The 19,401-nt window shown below is 39.9% G+C and overlaps 1 protein-coding gene across 3 annotated transcripts in view; it reads right to left on the bottom strand.

Annotated features, from left to right (window-relative positions):
• The window catches only part of MELK (maternal embryonic leucine zipper kinase), a 30,623-nt gene that overhangs the window by 6,995 nt on the left and 4,227 nt on the right, over window positions 1–19,401 (bottom strand). Inside the window, exons 2-12 of one of the 3 annotated variants that reach the window (XM_075602526.1) lie at window positions 17,599–17,693; window positions 16,429–16,514; window positions 15,611–15,727; window positions 14,514–14,657; window positions 13,902–13,970; window positions 12,689–12,781; window positions 9,786–9,884; window positions 8,592–8,660; window positions 3,551–3,649; window positions 2,240–2,326; window positions 842–979 (exon numbers count right to left, since the gene is read on the bottom strand). In XM_075602526.1, coding sequence (XP_075458641.1) covers window positions 842–979; window positions 2,240–2,326; window positions 3,551–3,649; window positions 8,592–8,660; window positions 9,786–9,884; window positions 12,689–12,781; window positions 13,902–13,970; window positions 14,514–14,657; window positions 15,611–15,727; window positions 16,429–16,514; window positions 17,599–17,662 — 1,065 coding nt within the window. In that variant the 5' untranslated portion in view covers window positions 17,663–17,693. Of the gene's footprint in view, window positions 1–841; window positions 980–2,239; window positions 2,327–3,550; window positions 3,650–8,591; window positions 8,661–9,785; window positions 9,885–12,688; window positions 12,782–13,901; window positions 13,971–14,252; window positions 14,348–14,513; window positions 14,658–15,610; window positions 15,728–16,428; window positions 16,515–17,598; window positions 17,694–19,401 lie in introns of those variants that run through there. The other 2 variants (XM_075602536.1, XM_075602544.1) reach the window with 2 other exon arrangements.

The raw sequence follows: 19,401 nt of genomic DNA, 5'->3' as shown, positions 1-19,401 counted from the left end.
ATTGTGATGCTTTTAATTAAAAATCAAATTCACAATTTCAGTGCCAAAACGCAAAGAAGTACGTATTTTAGCTATTTGCACTTTTATATTTATAGTAACTGAATTCCGTGTGCACGCACGCGCCACTGTGTTTACTGTGTGTTAACTTCACAAAAGCAGAGAGCCAATCTCATGAATTACAGGTTGTAAATGGTTTAGGTATATTAGTCCAAATTATTCAATAGAACAATCCTGCAGGTTTACAGAATGATAAATGTGGTTTATATTTAGAAGGACTAAGCCAGGACAAACATGGGTACCAATAAGTGATGTGTAAATATTTGCTTACGTCTCTTCAGTCTTTCGGAACAAGTGAAGATTGAGAAAATGCTGACAAAGCGCCATGCAGTTTTCATTGCAAGTCTGCATCTTCTCTGAATAAAATAACTATTTTGAGATTGCAAGTCAGCATAATAATGTCTAGAGATGCTTCCAGATAAGGATTAAAAAAAAAAAAAAAAAAAAAAAAAAAAAAAGTGGGCCTTTTCCAATTTATAAATTCCAAGCAGTCGTGGATTTAGAGACCTGTTAAGGTTGTACAGTGTTAATCTTCTGCATCACATGAGCTGGTAGTCTAGTCATTTATGTTTTTTAAACTGAACCCCATAAGAAAAAAAAAAAAGGCATTATTGATGCAAGGAAGCTTCTTTTCCCCATCACTTCCACTATCTCCCATTGTCTGTTTCTCCCAGTATGCATGTCTCTCCTGTGGCACCCTAGGATTGGGAAACCCTATCATAAGCAGCAATTCCCAGCTATATACACCGTAGTACTTTTCTCCTGCTGAAGGATCTACATTTACCTTTAGTTCCATGAAAGCGGTGCCTGGTACCTGTAGTTGCTCTGAAACAGCTAATGAATTTATCAAGCGAACAGGCTTCCCGTGGGTCTTCTTAGACTGAAGCAGCAGGTAAGTGGCAGTGGTTTGATCATAATGCCACTATACAAAACAGAACAAAAAGACCTCTGGAATTATGATAATTCAATGAGAGAAAAAAAAAAAACCCCACACACCACAATTTAACAGGACACGCGCTAAATGTCTATGTAAAGGAAGTTACATTAAATAAGTTAACTTTTAATATCCATTTTAAAAACCACCACAGCCACTTAAACTACCGGTGGTATAATCGGTTTACCAGTCTCATTGGGAACCAATCACTAGTTATTCTAGTTCAGAGACAGAACATATGGATAAATATGCACTGCAATGCAGTTTCCATATTTAGGCAAAATTACCCAGATACGGAACATTTGAATTAAATTGGGATCTTGGCACCGACTTGGAAAGAAAAAAAAATAATGTAATTATTGTAATATATGGTAAAGAGCAACAGTCATCCCCATAAGCCTACAGAAATTATACTCCTAGAATGGTAGTATCGTGCCCCATAAACCATGTCTGGCATTTTTTTTTTTTAATAGCTGTTGCCAATATTAACTCCTATATCTAATAAACAGTTTATTACATTTTTTTTTTTTTAAATATATAAGAGTGCAAGACTACAGCTGTACGTCTATTTATATAATTATGTTAGAGTTCTGAAACTAAGTTGCCATTACTGGTGTCCTGAAAGCTGTAAAAGTACAATGCACAATTTTTTTTTTTTTTAGCTAAACGTTTAAAAAGGCCATAATATAAACCGTAAACTGCCATATAACTATACTATAGCACCATCTAATGGACATAAAGTGCAGAGTTGCAATATGAAAATTATATACAGTACAGGCATACCCCGCATTAACGTACGCAATGGGACCGGAGCATGTATGTAAAGTGAAAATGTACTTAAAGTGAAGCACTACCTTTTCCCCACTTTTGATGCCCGTACTGTACTGCAATTGTCATATACGTGCATAACTGATGTAAATAACGCATGTGTAACAGGCTCTATAGTCTCCCCGCTTGCGCACAACTTTGGTACAGGTAGGGAGCCGGGATTGCTGTTCAGGACGTGCTGACAGGCGCATGCGTTAGCTGCTGTATGCCTATTGAGCGAAATGTACTTACTCGCGAGTGTACTTAAAGTGAGTGTCCTTAAAGCGGGGTATGCCTGTAATTCAATAAACAATGGCTGTAATGTAAGGTTAGCTATAAGTGGCTTAAAAAAAAATTGCAATGACAAATTCCACTGAGACTACACCATAGTAACTTTTTTTTTTTTTTAGAGACGCACAGCAGTACAGAGAGCAGTATTACCTCAGAGATCAGGCATGACATGCTTGGTTTACTAAGCTTGTAGAACACCGAAAGTTCTGTAACACAGTCTTCATCAATATAACCAAGCTAGAATGAAAATATAAAAAACAAACAACTTTAAATAGGTCTTTTTTTAAATGATAGAAAACGGTCAATCTTTAATACTTCGATAACATTGCAGTGGTTAGTATATGCTGATCTTTAACCCAATTTCTCTTATTTTCATAAAGAATAAACGACTTGACTAGATTAAACCAGACGACAAATGTAATTGTATCATTTATAACTGTGCTTAAGAGGAGGGTTGCAGGACCCGTCCCCAATAGATCATTGCAGTAACATGCATGCCTTTCAAGCAAAACATTGTGGCGCATGCAACAAAGCTAAGCAAACATCCTTTCCACAAAAGGGTTCAACAGTTCAATACGCTATCCAAAATATTTTTTTAAATACTACAGGAAATCAAAGGACACTAATGCCTTTTGCTACCATATGAACTGCAACACATGGCTTTGGTGGCAAAAGGATTACAATTTTCAGCATCCTTTTTTAAAAAAGGTGGAGGAATATTTCACTGAACCCATCTCATCACCCTCATGGAATGAGCTTGAGAAACATGTTGAGCGCCATATATTTTTTTTTTCTTGGCAGTGGCCGGTTTAAAGGACAAGTTTCAGATCAAACCTGTAATTTATAGAGAAGGATTACTTAACTAACTCAAAGTGGGACGGTAGTGACAAAAATAGTCAAAACAAGTCAATCTAATCCGCAATTTCAATTTAAAAATAATTTTCCTGAAAAGTAGTAATTCAAGTACAAGAAACATGTAGGCCTATATGCATAAACACACCATTATGTGAGAAAATAAATATATGTTGATTACTGTCGAGTACAGTACTGAGAAAAAAGGCGATTAAAATGTTTGACATTTAAAAATCATACTTAGAGTTTTGTTTTCTAAACCCTTACGTAGGACAAAATAGGCACTTAATGAACCTAATAGAAATTCCAAGTCAGGAAGTGCATTTAGCGAGTTACCTCTACCACGATGAGATAAAAATCGATATACATGCCGAAGGGAATCATGCAGAACAACAACAACAACCTTAGTACATAACAGAACTTATTGAAATGTTCTTCCTTTAAAATATGTATGCAAGTAAAACTTTAAAAAACAGTTAAACAAAAAGTTAACTTATAAACACCAAAGTTAAAAAAAAAAAAAAAAGGAAGGAGGTTGATTTTCTTGTGGAAAAATATTTACCCCCCAAAACCATTTAACATCTGTTGGATATAATCTGCAGTACTTACTGGACATTTACTGTGCCATTCCACTGGACAAGTAGAACCATGCATGAGCCAAGGGTGATTCAACAGATGTTTGACTCCAATCCTTTTCTTTGGGTCCACCTAGCATCGGAGAAGGGAATATGAGACGATATACTGTATGAAGTATAGATTTCACACACTGATCTAAATATAGCCAATACAAACAATTTTTCCCCCCCCACTTGACATTTTCACGGTTGCCAAACACTTTGAAGGATTTTAACAATTTTATCTAATCTCTTGTGCTATTTTGCCAATACTAAAAGAAACACCAATATTTTCAGTTTTGGTTCTGAAAGTTAATATCTTTAGGAACAAACCATAAATATGACAGTAAATAAGCACATGATGCATATATATTTAAAAAAACAATCAAAAATAAAAACATAATTTACACACCCCATATTGTTGCACTCTGGTTTACCATCAATCAATACAAAATTCATTAAATGTCACAAACTGAATAAAAAGAAGTACACAGAATATAGAAACATGACATGGGACCCCTGCACGGTAGCCACAGAGACCAACAATATCTGCTGCACATAGGAAAAATCACTATGTAGCTCTGAGCAGTAACAGCAAAGCAAAAAATATACAGACAGCTGGCACACAGCCAATAATAAATGTGTGCTAACACATGCTCTCACAAAACTGAGGCGATAGATGGAATGCTCCTAATCTCAGTGCGACAAAGAGTATGATTGCATACTCTAAAGGGACAGCATACTAAAACACTCCTCAACCTCATAAGCATACAGAACATGTATGTAAATAGAAAATATAACACGGACTAAATATGACTGAAATAGATGTAGATATGAACCCTAGAATATAGGTGAGGGTAAGTTACAGTCAGTTGATGTAAGTGAGAGTAGAGTAATAATCCAAATGAATAATAAGGCATGGAGAGCTGCTATAAAAGTATAGTGGTCAAATCCACACAGTTCCGAGTGTAAAACAAAGTATCACAGCAAGGTCTCTACATAATACACATAATTACGTGTTCCCAAGGCGGGGGGGGGGGGGGGGGTGAGTCAGGGGGTCCTGCCCAGCGCTCCCACGTGTTTCGGCAAAGCCTTCTACTGGGAGTGGTGAAGCAAACAGAGCAAGATGCACTTTTAAAAAGGACAAATTTGTGCCAAAATACGTAGAACAGGTGGCCAATTTACAAAAGCACTTCCTGGATTCAGCCTGCATTCCACCATTGAACACATAGCGAGCGGCCTGCGCATTTGCGTTATGTCACAAAGTGGGAGGCAAAAGATGGCCTCCACATACACAAGCATAGAGCCCTTACTGTGCAGAAGCATTTCCTGGTTGTTAGGCACATGCGGTCCACCATGGAACGCATAACATGTTACACGCATGTGCGTGATGACATCACAAATTCATAAAGCAGACACACACACACAAAATTAAACAACCGAGATGCAATATAAGTGCAGACTTTCAACTTTAATTCAAGGGGTTGAACAAAAATATCGTATGAAACGTTTAGGAATTGTAACCATTTTCATACACCGTCCCCTTATTTCAGGGGCTCAAATATAATTGGACAAATTAACAAGATCCATAAATAAAATGTTCATTTTTAATACTTTGTCGAGAATCCTTTGCAGGCAATGACTGCTTGAAGTCTGGAATGCATGGACATCACCAAACGCTGGGTTTCCTCCATTGTGATGCTTTGCCAGGCCTTTACTGCAGCTGTCTTCAGTTGTTGTTTGTTCGTGGGTCTTTCTGCCTTGAGTTGTCTTCAGCTAGTGAAATGCATGCTCGATCGGGTTAAGATCAGGTGATTGACTCGGCCATTGCAGAATATTCCACTTCTCTGCCTTAAAAAAAACTCCTGGGTTGCTTCCGCAGTATGTTTTGGGTCATTGTCCATCTGTAAAGGGAAGCGCCGTCCAATCAACTTCGCTGAATTTGGCTGAATCTGAGCAGACAATATATCCCTATACACTTCACAATTCATCTGGCTGCTTCTGTCTTGTGTCACATCAATAAACACTAGTGACCCAGTGCCATTGTTAGCCATGCATGCCCATGCCATCACACTGCCTCCACCGTGTTTTACAGGTGATGTGGTATGCTTCGAATCATGAGCCGTTCCAAGCCTTCTCCATACTTTTTTCTTCCCATCATTCTGGTACAGGTTGATCTTAGTTTCATCTGTCCAAAGAATGCCGTTCCAGAACTGGGCTGGCTTTTTTTAGATATTGTTTGGCACAGTCTAATCTGGCCTTTCTATTCTTGATGCTTATGAATGGTTTGCACCTTGTGGTGAACCCTCTGTATTTGCTCTCGTGAAGTCTTCTCTTTATGGTAGACTTGGATAATGATATGCCTACCTCCTGGAGAGTGTTCTTCACTTGGCTGGATGTTGTGAAGCGGTTTTTCTTTACCATGGAAAGGATCCTACGATCATCCACCACTGTTGTCTTCCGTGGATGTCCAGGCCTTTTTGTGTTGCAGAGCTCACCAGTGTGTTCTTTTTTTCTCTCAGAATGTACCAAACTGTTGATTTGGCCACTCCTAATGTCCCTGCTATCTCTCTGATGGATTTTCTTTTTTTTTGCAGCCTAAGGATGTCCTGTTTCACTTGCATTGAGAGCTCCTTTGACCGCATGTTGTGGGTTCACAGCAACAGCTTCCAAATGCGAATGCCACACCTGGATTCAACTCCTGACCTTTTACCTGCTTAATTGATGATGAAATAACGAAGGAATAGCCAAGACCTGTCCATGAAACCGCTTTTGAGTCAATTGTCCAATTACTTTTGGTCCCTTGAAAAAGAGAGGGCTACATATTAGAGATGTAATTCCCAAAACCTTTCCTCCAATTTGAATACCCTCAAATTAAAGCTCATAGACTGCACTTTAAGCCCATATTCATTATTTAACTGTAACTTGAATTTAGTTTGGTACACAACCGATATAACAAAACTTGTATCAGTGTCCAATTATTTCCGGACCTAACTGTATGTATACACATATACATCATTTACAAGGCTTTTTCAATAGCCTTATTGTTCCAGGGTTACGTTATTTTTATCTTGTAGAAATTATATATAAAAAAGTAGTTAGGTTAGCCCAGCTGTAATAGTGCAAATAAAAGGGAGTACTTTAGTACTTTTCTTATTTGGACTAAATTGATATTTTAGGACAAGCAACACTGATTTACTAAAGTTTACGTTAACCAAGATAATCTAAGACAGATGAAGTAGAATCAGAGAATCACAGAGGGGCACAGGAATGGTAAATGTGGACAGTGAGAAATGTGGAGTTAATGGAGAACCAAGTATCCTATAGTGGGAGGGGGGCAGCAGGGGGATTACATTAGATTGTAAACTCTTCAGTGCAAGGACTCCTTTTCTTAATGGTACTTATGCCTGAACCGCTTAATTCCATTATATATATTAGATTATTTTTTCATATGTACTACTGCTATGAAGTGCTATGTAAAGAAATGTATATACAGTATATACACATTAAAGTATACAGAGAGGCAGGAGAAAAAATACATTGTGTGGTGTAAAAAAAAAAAAAAAAAAAAAAAAAAAAAAAAAAGTACCGTGCACGCACATTTTAAGTGAAACTTTTGTATTTTGTCACTGTTTTGTCAACGAAATTGAATTTGTGATGGGGATGCTTTAAATTTAAAAAAAATCAAAAACACAAATCAGTGCCAAAAACGCAAAGAAGTTTGACTTAGAACGCATGTTAGCCATTTGCACTTCTATATAGTAACTGAATTCCGTGTACGCATGCCACTGCGTTCGTCCCTGTGCGTTCGTGTCACTATGCACGCACGTGCCAGTCAATGTGCTCATGTCCTGCTGAATCTCCCAGTGCCCTCACCCGCTCAGAAAACACTGTGCTCAGCGCTCATACCGCCCCCCTACGCCCCGCTCAGCTACGGCACGCTCAGTACTCTTTCCACACTCTCCCTCCCTCCCAGATCTCACAGCCCCTGTCCGAAGAGGAGATCTAAGAGGAACCGGGGCACAGAATATTGGTACGGACACAGGAGGGGTGGTTGGTGTTGGTGTGTGTGTGTTATCCTCCACTACAGTGACTGGTGGGAGCTGGCAACACCACCCACGCTGATGGCCTCTTCTGCCAGCAGTGACGTCACTTCCTGCACTGCACTTCCATCACCATCAAGGCAATTTACTGCCAGGGAAGTTTTCATGTGGTAGGTGCCGCTAATGAAGTTTTAAATAATTTTATAATGCTCCAGAACGGAAAACATTTGAACACAACTAAGAGGATTTGTATTTTTAACATTTATGGAATTATCTAGCTGTGAAAAGTGATTTCCTACTGGAATGCAGTATCTTTATCTTGTGTTAAACGTGCAGGTCTATTCAGTTTTAGGCTGGTTTCACCAATGTAGCTTCCTTGACCAGCAGTATAATCATTTAATATTGACTGTTATGTTTTAGTGGCCGACTGGTAATTTGGCATGTTTGCAGGGTGTGCGGTTCGTCTTGTAACAGTCTCAGCACTACTAATTTGAAAGAAGAAAAATTAGTACAGGATTTTAATTAAAATCAGCTTTTAAAGACGGAGATTTCCCTCTCAGATGTGAGCAATGGAATGTGTTAAAGGCGAGGATCAGAAAACTACAGGATATGCACTTTAAGTGCTTGTGATGCCTTTTCTTAAAACACTCCGGGGTTATTTGACATCTGCAGAAGCGACAATTTTCAGTCCAAAATCCCTATTGAATTCTAATGGAATTTCTGCCAAAAAAAAGTCAGCTTCAGCAAATATAGAATAAGCCCCCAAGGGGAAGTACCAGGAACGCAATTATTTCACCCCTTTCATGAAATCAACCACTGACACCTTTTGGCAGCATATCAAATGTATGTAGTAGACGCAGTGTGGTTTTTGCTTACTTACAGTGTCTCCAATGCACATAAAACAATTGTGGTGCCATTTCATTTTTAGGAGGTATACGGATACCACTTAAGGTCTTCTTCCAACCTAACCTTTTAAAGTGACAGGTGACTTACTTGCATCATCTGGCTAAGGAGCAACACACTGCCAGGAGAAAGCCATTTTGGAATCTCATATTTTCCTCTCTGCAGAGAAAATTCACATAAAAAAAAAAAAAAATAAAAAAAAAAGAGAGAGAGTTACATACTCTGCAAGTTGCACTAAAATAGAAAAGATATAAAAAATAATTAAAATAATTGTAGAACCACAAAGTTCAAAATTCATACACAACACCATTTTCATTTAATAAAAACAAAATGCATCACAAACCAGAGAATTTTGTACACACAAAAAATAAATAAATACATGAATCAATTAATTGTTTAATTGTAGTGGAAGGAACAATCTTATGAAAGTGGAAAGATGGAACCAGCAGATAACATTAGCGACAGACTTAAGTGCCAAAAACACATAGCATATAAAGCAATAGAAGCACAGTGCCCGAGAGGATTCCCATGACTAAAACATCAGCCTTTAGTTGAAATCTCTCATTAAACATGCAATACTTCATTTTGCATCATCTGATAGTGCCCTCACTTTTTCTACTAAGATTACAGGTGAGCTTTGAGGTGGTGATTAAACCTGGGAACATGCATCTCTCTATTCTGGTTGACAACTTTGCTTCAGTTTAAAAAAAAAAAAATTGCATAAAAAAAAGGAGTGGGCATTAGGTACTCATTTTTCTAGACGTGTAACAGCTTGGCCACTTCAGTGCTTTGCAATGCACCTTTGGGCCCTTCATACACTAAAAGCAGCGGTGCGCAAACTGGGAGGCACGGGCGGTTGCAGAGGTCCCACACTACTCCCCAAGGCATTTAAATTAAATGCCAGGGGACCGCGCGAGGCCTCTGCAACTACACTTACCGTGGTTCAGAAGCTCGGGGTCAGGCGTCGGCATGGCAACGTGGCATCAAATGACGCTGCGGGGTCATGTGACGTCATGGTTGCCAAAGTAACATGACTTCAAATGACGCAGCGGGTCACGTGACACGACCCCGCGGCGTCATGATGGCACGCAAGGTAAGGTGGGACCCCACCTTACCTCGCGCGGCTTCATATGGCGTCAAATAAAGTTTGCGTGCCTCTGCACTAAAGTGTTCAGATATATTAGCAGCTTCTCAAATTTACTTAAACAGGATTAGAAATGTCTATTACTGTTTTTTTCTTTAATTAAAGTTACAGTAATTTAAAGTTATTTATCATTTGCTCACCATTATCTTCTTATACAACAGCATAACGTTATCGTCGTCAAATGGAAGATATCCACACATTAGTGCGTACATAAGTACCCCCATGCTCCAAATATCTGCCTACAAAAAAATAAAATACATTTTAGTAAGTAAAATAAAGAGACCGTTAATGCACCCTAATTTGATTTCTTCTAAAGAAATTGTAACCCCCTATGAGACATCCACACACGCACTGTCCCCTAGCAAGTTCCTCTCGAATGTGCTATGGACATGTGACTGCCATCAACATCTGTGGAAGCGGTGAGAGACCAAGAAGGCGAGGAGCCTTCAAAAAAGGGCCAGGTTGAGGACATATCTGCACGTACCTGAGTACTATAAGGTTCGGTTGGGGATTGGAGTGTGCGCACATGGCAGAGAGTTGCAGACAGGACGTGATCGAGTGTATGAGCGCCGTAGGGGACCCTCAACTACAAAACACAGTGGTACCGACACACCCCTTGGAAAATTCAGGCCTGCAACAGTTTGTACACAAAAAACCTCCCACCATCACAAAGCCAGTATACCCAATATTGGATGGCCAACGGACCACTGACAAATCTGTGCAGCGTTATTGGGAACTGTAGTTTATTATGTAGTGATCCTCAGCTGAGGACATGTGACTGCCAACACATGTCCTGATCCTCAGCTGAGGATCACAGGTTGCCCAAGTTAAGGGTACAATAAAATTTTGTATCATCCATATACTGTCTGCATTTTCTCCAGCCGTCTGCCCGTAGACCACGAGTGTCCCATTAAGTTATATATAGGAACTCAGGCCCCCACCTCAGCAAGTCAAGTCAGAGCTAAAAAGGAAGGGTTACAAAATAATCTTCAAATACTTCACCCAGCATGAAAGATAATCAATCAGCATCTATTACAGAACCTATGTAAGAGTTTAACAAACACAGAATCAATCACATATCTTATCCATAAAACGAAGGGGAAGTCCATTCTAGTGGCAAAGTGAAGTGTCAGTTGTAACAGTGAGGGGGTAACCAGGCCGTCAATAAAGGTATTATGCCCGGCTGGTTACTTCAGCCATATTTGGGGATTTAGTGTCAGCTCTTGAACCCGTCTGTTGTATATGAAATGCATACGATTGTATGACAAAAAAATGTATGTGTGTTTTACCTTTCCAGGAGTGCTAACCAGTGGAGATTGAGAGGCTATGATTTTAAAGGGGAGGTTTTGGGGTAAAAGTGTTGCCAGATTGTGTCTAGGTAGCCGGGGTCCAGAGTTGCTGGCCACCCCAAAAATGTATCCGGGAATCAGGTCAGATGATTCCAGGGGACATATAGACAATCACCCCGGTCAAAATTCACCCTTGAAAACAGTTACGCGACTCACCGCCAGGTTTCCCGGCTTCAGCACAGACCAGAAAGGCAAATGGGGGCAAAGGGATGGGTGTATCCCGGGTACAGTTAGGGGTCCCTAAGTTAGTGAGGGTCCCCCAGTATATGCCGAGATCCCCAGAACCAGTATAGAGGTTCTGGGGGAGACTCCAACCACATGAGGTTGCAAGGGTTTTTATGAAACCAAGTCCAGTTTTCAGTAAAGAAAGGAGATACAGCTCTAAGAATGAACCTAAGGGAATGAGCTACAGTCCTGGGAATGAACCGAAGAGTCTTTTCATTCTACTTTGGGACTTAGAAGAAATATGGTGAAAAACATTTTGTTTCATAAATGTTTAATAGCCCATAGGGCTATGATATTTTAAAAGTCTAAGTCAGGTTTGCAGTGTGTGAGGGATATGGCTAGTGGGAATAAAAGTAAAGGGTTCCATTCTACCCCTCATAACCAAAAGATTTAGACAGAATACAAGTGTAAAGTATATTTTATTCAACAAGTATGTTTAAAATGTATTATGCTTGTGCACTATAAAATAAGCTCGGACTTTCAAAACCGGTATTCTGAGTGAGCCAGGGGGCTACCAAACTGTGATGCTGTGTCTACTCGAGTTACGGACTTGAAAGCCACAGATGCTGCCAGATGTGTGAAGAACATTTGGTCAGGATGGCTAGGTGAAGTACCCACGTCCTGGGATCAATGGAAGCCGTTCCGGCTAGCATTCGCCTTCCCAGACCAGGAGGCACCTAGCCCAGCAGTTGGCTTCTGTATAGAAAGTGACTAAGGTGGCATGCCCTTGTTTCATTCAGAAGATCCGCTTGCCTGGCTTCAGAAGACTGGCAGCCATCTGATTGGCTGGTTGTAAAGTTCCCATGCTCGGATTGGCTGCAGTATTTTGCGAATGAACTTAAACACTATAAGTTGTTGTTGAGATTCTCTAAGATTGAGTGCCAAGACAGCAGCGGGAAATTTGAAATCACCAAAAGATGCTCTTGGAGGAAAGGAGAAAGGCGAGAAATTTTCTAAGTCCTTCTTTTCGGGGCAAAGTTCTCAGAATAGAACGTAGCGGTAGCGGCTGGGATTGCAAGTCAAAAACTGGTGCTTTCAAAATAATTTATAAAATGGGGGACATATATATACATTTTTTTTTTATTTTTTTTAAACGTAACATATTTATGGTAAAGAAATGCTTTTGGAAGGGGGAGGAGGGGTATTACCAGCTTTTTCTCTGGTTCTGTTACCATAATTATGATTGTACATCATTGGCCAAACTGATAGACATAAGTAGATCGAATTCAGTAGACAAAAAAAAATAACCATGCCTTGTTCACAAGGTTCGAAGTAAAATTATTGTTTTCAATGTGATATCGTTTTTCTAAAGATGCCAATTGTTAAGGTTTGTTTTTCTTGGGCTACCTGGGAGTGTCCCCTGAACAGTTACTTAGACATTATTAGTCTCCACTCTGGTGGCCTCCATTTTTATGAAGAAAAAGGACCTCTTACAGTGCGAAAGAAGCAGAATACAATAAATGTGTTACCTCAGATCCAATGTATGCTTTACCCTGTATCAATTCAGGTGCAGCATAAGCTGGGCTTCCACAACAAGTCATTAGGTGATAATCCATGCCACCCTTCAGCAGAACAGAAATAAGACAAAAGCACTTGTGTTAGCAGCAAATTAAAAAAGAAAAACAAGAATGCATAGTAGCCTTTTAAGTTTACACTAAAGAGCTTAGATCAGAAATAAAGATTACATATAATGGAACATACAATAATTTCTGCTTTTGTTTTGTTAGCCGTTAATGGCAAATTATCAAACCGCAATGTCAAAGTTTAGTTATTCTGTATTTTTATAGGAACATAAAGGCTCGTCATCCGCAAAATGACTGATTCTGCAAGAAATCTGTTGAATGATTAATGCAGAAAAATGTATGCATTTATACCAGAAAGGAATAGTGGATACTACATCTTAAAAAAGGTTTAGTATGCAAGGTTTAGTAGAATGCAAAGCCATATGAAGCACCTACTCTAAATAAACAATGACACTTATAGAAGTCTACTTTGCTTTCACTGCAGTTAGCATTCTTAACATAAGGGGGAGCAAGTGTTGGTAAACATTTGGAAAGATGCAAATAGAAACTAATAGGTTATAACAATTGTACAAATGTAGGATTTTTTTCTAGGAAAAATTGCTTCACATCTTAAAATTATTTCAGCTCACAATAGTTGCGGAGAGAAGAACAGTGCCGCAAATGACAGACGGAAACAGGTAATTTATCTGTACCCCGTGCTGGTTCAATAGCTTTTCTGTGTAATAAGTTTTAGACATCCCCCAATAGCACAGGCCTGTCAGTAGTACCACAAACTTAGGATTTCTTAACCTATAAGGCAGGGGGGCGCAAACTTTTTTCCCTGCGCCCCCCTGACGGCTGTCCCCTCGCTCCCGCGCCCCCCCCCCAACCCCAACTTACCCGCGCTCCGGCGTAATGACGTCACGTTGCCATAGCAACGTGACGTCACATGACCTCGCAGCGTCATTTTGACGCCGCGTTGCCATGGCTCCGCAGGGAGGAAGCCGCCGGAGCCACGGTAAGTTAGGTTTACAGAGGCCCTGCAGCTCCCCCGGCACTTAATTTAAGTGCCTTCGGGAAGCGCGCTGGGCCTCTGTAAACCCCGCGCCCCCCGTCGGCAGTGTCGCGCCCCCCTGGGGGTCGCGCCCCACAGTTTGCGCACCGCTGCTATAAGGCATACCTTTGGCTTTGCACAAAGCCCAAAATCTATTAACTTCAGGTTGTGATCTCCATCAATAAGAAGATTTTCCTGAAAGGAACAAAAATCGTTAAAGAACTATGCACATATCAACACAAAGCAAATGCATTGGTAGTTCTAGTCATACAAATGCTCACATTCCAAACAAGCACTATATTTTAATATGATTTAAACCAGTCTTTACTGTTTTTTTTTAATTTTTTTAAATAAAACAAATGTAAAAGAAAACAATAACCTACAAAAAGGATCAGCTCCTGATAAAGAAATATTAAATAACAGATATCACTGCCCATGAGCAAAATAGTTTGACACTTTTATACATCTATATCTTACCATATTCACTTTAAAAATACACCGCACCAACACCTTCCAGGACCTCATTAGAGAAATCAATAGTAGCCAACAGGTTGCTGTATGTACAATTAGCCCTGTAGATACCAACAACTTTGCAATTAAATGGAAAACAGATTAATACTTTATATAAAGATATTTTTACAGGAAATATACAGAGATACTCAATACATCCTGTGAAGGCACAAGAGGAATGGACTAGATTTTAAGTAACCCATAAATATAAGCACTGCATAAACTTACTGGCTTGAGGTCTCTGTGCGCATATCCCTGGCTGTGTATATACGCAACAGCCGACACAATCTGGCGTAAAAATGTTCGGGCTTCACCTTCCGTTAAACGATCTTTTGCAATAATGTAGTCGAATAATTCGCCACCTGGACAGTACTAAAGCAAAAAGAACATTACCCACCCCAGAGTTTTACACACAGATTTCGTAATGATAACTAGGTTATAAACTAGAAAGATCACTTTGTGAAATGCTCTTTACCTTCTTGTCTTTGCACCTTCTTAGGCTGCGCTTATAGTGCCGGCAACAGAACGTCAAAACAAATGCATTGCCACCGTCGCGTGCGCTTATAGTAAGCGTGACGCAGGGAAGGCTTGGTCACGATCGCTGGAAGCCATCTCAATTTTATTTTTCCCAGCAACCGCAGCCTGACGTCACCAGCACTATAAGCGTAGCCTTACTCTGACATTATCAAAGGAAAATTTAGCATCAAAAGTAATTTAATTACACAAATACCATGAAAAACATTTTGGTTTTTGAGTTACATCAAAGCCAGTCCAGATTTGGCCGATTCACGCGCCCAGAGGGTGTGCATTTGTATTAATAAGATGGAATAGTGGGGCACTCCTTTGACATGAAAGGGTAAGGGGGGCGAGGGCAGTGGGTGAAGAGTAAAATATAGCATCCTTTAATTTTGAATGCACTAACATTGCACATTTTATATATGTCTTAATTTGGAGTGTAATAGCAAGTCTCCGAGGGTAAACAGCACTGAGCTCGGTACAAAAAAAAAAGCTGAAAACCAAGGCAGGCTGAGTAGGCCTAAACATGGACTCAGGCTGTTATTCTGATGTGCAGATACTTCATTAGTTGTCTTCATAGCTATAAATGGATTGAATTTAACTGCCTTTTGGCAGTTTTCATATAAAAGACTACCACCAAGTAACACAAACTCATCCAAGCAAAATTTAAATAAACCTTAAATGGCAAACAAATAAAACCCATTTCTCCCACAAGTTAACATTACAGGTGACAGGTACAATGCCCAGAGATTGGATACAGCCAACATGCTAAAAATGCAAAACAATATGGGTGTGTGTTTTGTCTTAACCTCCAGGATCATGAATATCTTCTTTGATGTCTCAATCACGTGGTATAATCGACAAACATTTTGATGACTGAAGTTCTTCATGGCGTCAATTTCTGTTTTGACGCGTGGTAAATCATCCTTTATATATGGGGGAAAACAAAAAAAGCCATATTAAGAGTAAACCATAAAGCAGGGCTCTCCAACCAGTCCCCAAAAGCGACCAGATCAGAAAACCCTTCAAAAATGTTTAAATCCTGACAAAGGATCCTACGTAATAAAAAATTGCAAATTTTGAAATGTTTTCATTTCCTTATAGCATTTGCTGCGGTTGCGAGATCCAGCAAAGAGATTAACAAAAACGGTATGAGACATGTAGCAGTGCAAAGAGCTGAAAAATCACATCTCATCTGTTTTATACGGTCACTGCACTAAATTCCCCTTTTACAATGTTTAAGTGCCTATATACATTGTTAGTACTAAAATGGGTAATATCACAAATAGTCTGCATGCCTAGTCTTTTAGACCTATTTTACTTTTGCACTGCAATAAGCTGCAAAATACTTGTATTGCATAGCTAGATAAAATGTTTGTTAAAATGTAGGTTTCACATATTGTGTGCTGAGACTTTGAATAATAAAACTACCAAGTAATTTCCAATGAAATGAGCCCAATTGTTTTTCCATCTAGCAATTCACTATTTACTGTATAATAGGAGTCACAAAGAAACAAAAATACAAAATATACTGAATACTTTGCTATAACATTCTCTGGATTGAACTTGCACTTCTAAATGCAGGGAGGAGAACAACAAATATATAGACAGAGACAAATCAATGTACCCCAAGAGAATCTTTGTCCATGATCTTTATGGCTACTTTTTCACCTGTAAGAAGATGACGCGCAAGCTTGACCTTTGCAAATCCTCCTACATTGAGGAAAGAGGTAGAATTACTACACTGTCAAATGGACCAGAAGAAAAAGACCTGCAATTAAGTCTATCAATTGTGAGTGCCGATACAGGGCCTTCTCATTCAAAGGCCCAATGAAGTTAATGGAGCATTCTGAGCAATAGCACCACAGGAGCACTATTGCACTTCATAGAATAAGGGCCAACAGATTTAATAGCATTAAAATGGTTTCAAACTTGTTAAAATAATCATAGCAGGAAAATGTAATCTTAAAAAAAAAAAAAAAAATGCTCTAAAAAAACATTTGTGGCAGAACTGTCAATCACTAGATTTGCATCCCAAAGTCACAACCCATAATGCTTTGCAAAGCACTAAGGAAGGGGGGAGCAAACTTTTTTCCCTGCGCCCCCCTGCTGGCAGCTGTTCTCTGTCCGCACCACCCCCCACCCCTTCTTACCTCGGCTCCGGCGTCATGACGTCACATTGCCATAGCAATGTGACATCACATGACCTCGCGGCGCCATGGCGACATGTCTAAGGCCACGTCCAAAGAAGGACAAGCCGCGCGGACGCTCCGCGCTGAGCCCCGGCATCCTCAATTAGGATGTCTTTAGAGGGGGCTCACGCGAGCGTCCGCAGGCGTGCTGAGGAGTTGGATTTTTCAGCCGACAGCCAAGCTGTTTTTCAGCACACTGTCGGCTGAAAACATCCAATCAGCGCGAAGCAGCGTCAACGTCACGTCGCAGGCAATTGGCCCAGCGACATCACTGACACGCCTCCCTCTGCCTCCCGATCGCGCACGCTGGCTCGCCTGCAAGTCCATGAAATCGCACAGGCTTCAGCAGGCGAGCCTCAGAGTCAGCGCGCCTCAGCACTGCTCCCCCCTCTATGGACGTGGCCTAAGAAGCCAAGGTAAGTAAGGTTTACAGAGGCCCTCGCACTTAATTTATGTGTTTTCGGGAAGCACACGGGATCTCTAAACCCCACCACCCCCCGCAGTCAGTCTCGCCCCCCAGTTTGTGCACCGCTGAATTAAGGAACCACATGCAATTGAAACCTTTTAACATGACTATAGAAGTTTATACCAATCTTGACATTTACCTGTTCCAATGGTTTCACGCAAGTCATAATACTTGAACAGTTCTTCGTAGTCGTCCACTGCCATGGTCGCAATAGCTATTACTGCACAAATAAAACTAAAAAAAAAAAAAAAAAAAAAAAAAAAACTCAGAAGAGTAGGACAAAGGTTTTTTTTTTCCCCTGTTTTATTCCCCCTATATGCAAAACTCAAGTATACTGAAACTTATTTGCAATAGTCGTAGGAGCCATGTAGTGGTGAAACCAAAAGGTACTTTTGTGCACCAAAAATGACCACATGCAAGCAGATTTTCACTCGAGCATGTAAAAGATAGGATTTGTAACAAAAGCAACAAATGTATTTAATCCATGAACGCTACATCTCCTGCTCCACCCTGATATCCTTCGTCACCCAGCACAAACCAAAAATAGTTTGATATGATCACCCGCAGCAAATCCACACAAGCATGCATCTGGATTGACGCCCCAGTAAATTGACTTTAGGTGGATGTTACAGTACATAACTACAGTTCAACTTTCCCTTCTGCTGTAAAGACGGATCAAAAATAAATATGGTCCGCTATAGCTTAACCTCCACATGCCCCATCTCATCTATAGTCTTACTACTCATCTTGTTTTGCTTCTCTAAAATCAACTCTTGATTGACTGAGCTATTTTCTCTACTGCTTGGGCTTTGCCACATCAGATTATTTGCTTAGCCCCTTGATGTAGTTCTCCATCCAAACCATATTGGCTTTTTTCCCCGCGCTGTTTGCTTTTGCCAATGTGCCCGACACAAAAAGGTGTGTTACCTTCAGTCCTGCATCTTCGTTATCTTCCCCACTGTTTTTGCCCCGCACCCTGCCAAATAACCCCTTGGATATTTTCCTATATTTACTGCACTTTGACATTTATAAAAGAGAAAATGTCAAAAAGAAAGCTAGTTACCATTCTGAATGTTTATTTCTGATGGACACATATCAAACGGCTAAAATTAAGAGTTTAATACTCATTAACATTATTAAAGAGCGCTTTTAAATTTAAACCAGTTTATGATCTATAAACAAGTAGAAAACAGACGTTTTCTTGAATACAGCAGAAATCGCTTTCAAAGTAGATAGATAAAAAAAAAAAAAAGGATCAAAGCTTTGATTTGTTGTGACATCTGGCTAAAAATAGCTAACATAAAACATGCCATGCACTATGCAACAGCTGCATAAGTTAACAGAAATAATTTGGTATAAAGAAACACTGATTGAAAACAATGTTTGACGGTCACACAAACATGAACATTTTATATTTTAGCAGTTAACAGTGCAAAAAGGATAGCACTCAATTGCGAACACTGAAAAGAAAATGGTATGTTCCATGAATTACTTACCTCAACATACTGTAAATAATTAATTAAGTTGCATGTCTTGTACAGGTCCCCCAAAACCCATTTCATTCATACAAAAGATGCAAGTTTGTGAAAGAGCAAGATCTGTGCTCAACTTTAATGCTAATTGTGTGATGGAGGGTCTTGTCAGTTACAGGCATACCCCACATTAACGTACGCAATGGGACCGGAGCAAGTATGTAAAGCGAAAATGTACTTAAAATGAAGCACCACCTTTTTCCCACTTATCATTGCATTTACTGTACTGCAATCGTCAGCTACGTGCATAACTGATATAAATGTAACAGGCTCTATAGTCTCCCCGCTTGCGCACAGCTTCGGTACAGGTAGGGAGCCGGTATTGCTGTTCAGGACGTGCTGACAGGCGCATGCGCGAGCTGCCGTTTGCCTATTGGGCGATAAGTCCTTACTCGCGAGTGTACTTAAAG

The sequence above is a fragment of the Ascaphus truei genome, chromosome 1 (genome assembly GCF_040206685.1).
Source record: "Ascaphus truei isolate aAscTru1 chromosome 1, aAscTru1.hap1, whole genome shotgun sequence".
Lineage (NCBI taxonomy): Eukaryota > Metazoa > Chordata > Amphibia > Anura > Ascaphidae > Ascaphus > Ascaphus truei.
The sequence above is the reverse complement of the archived record's forward strand: the minus strand, read 5'-3'. Positions and strand labels throughout refer to the sequence as shown.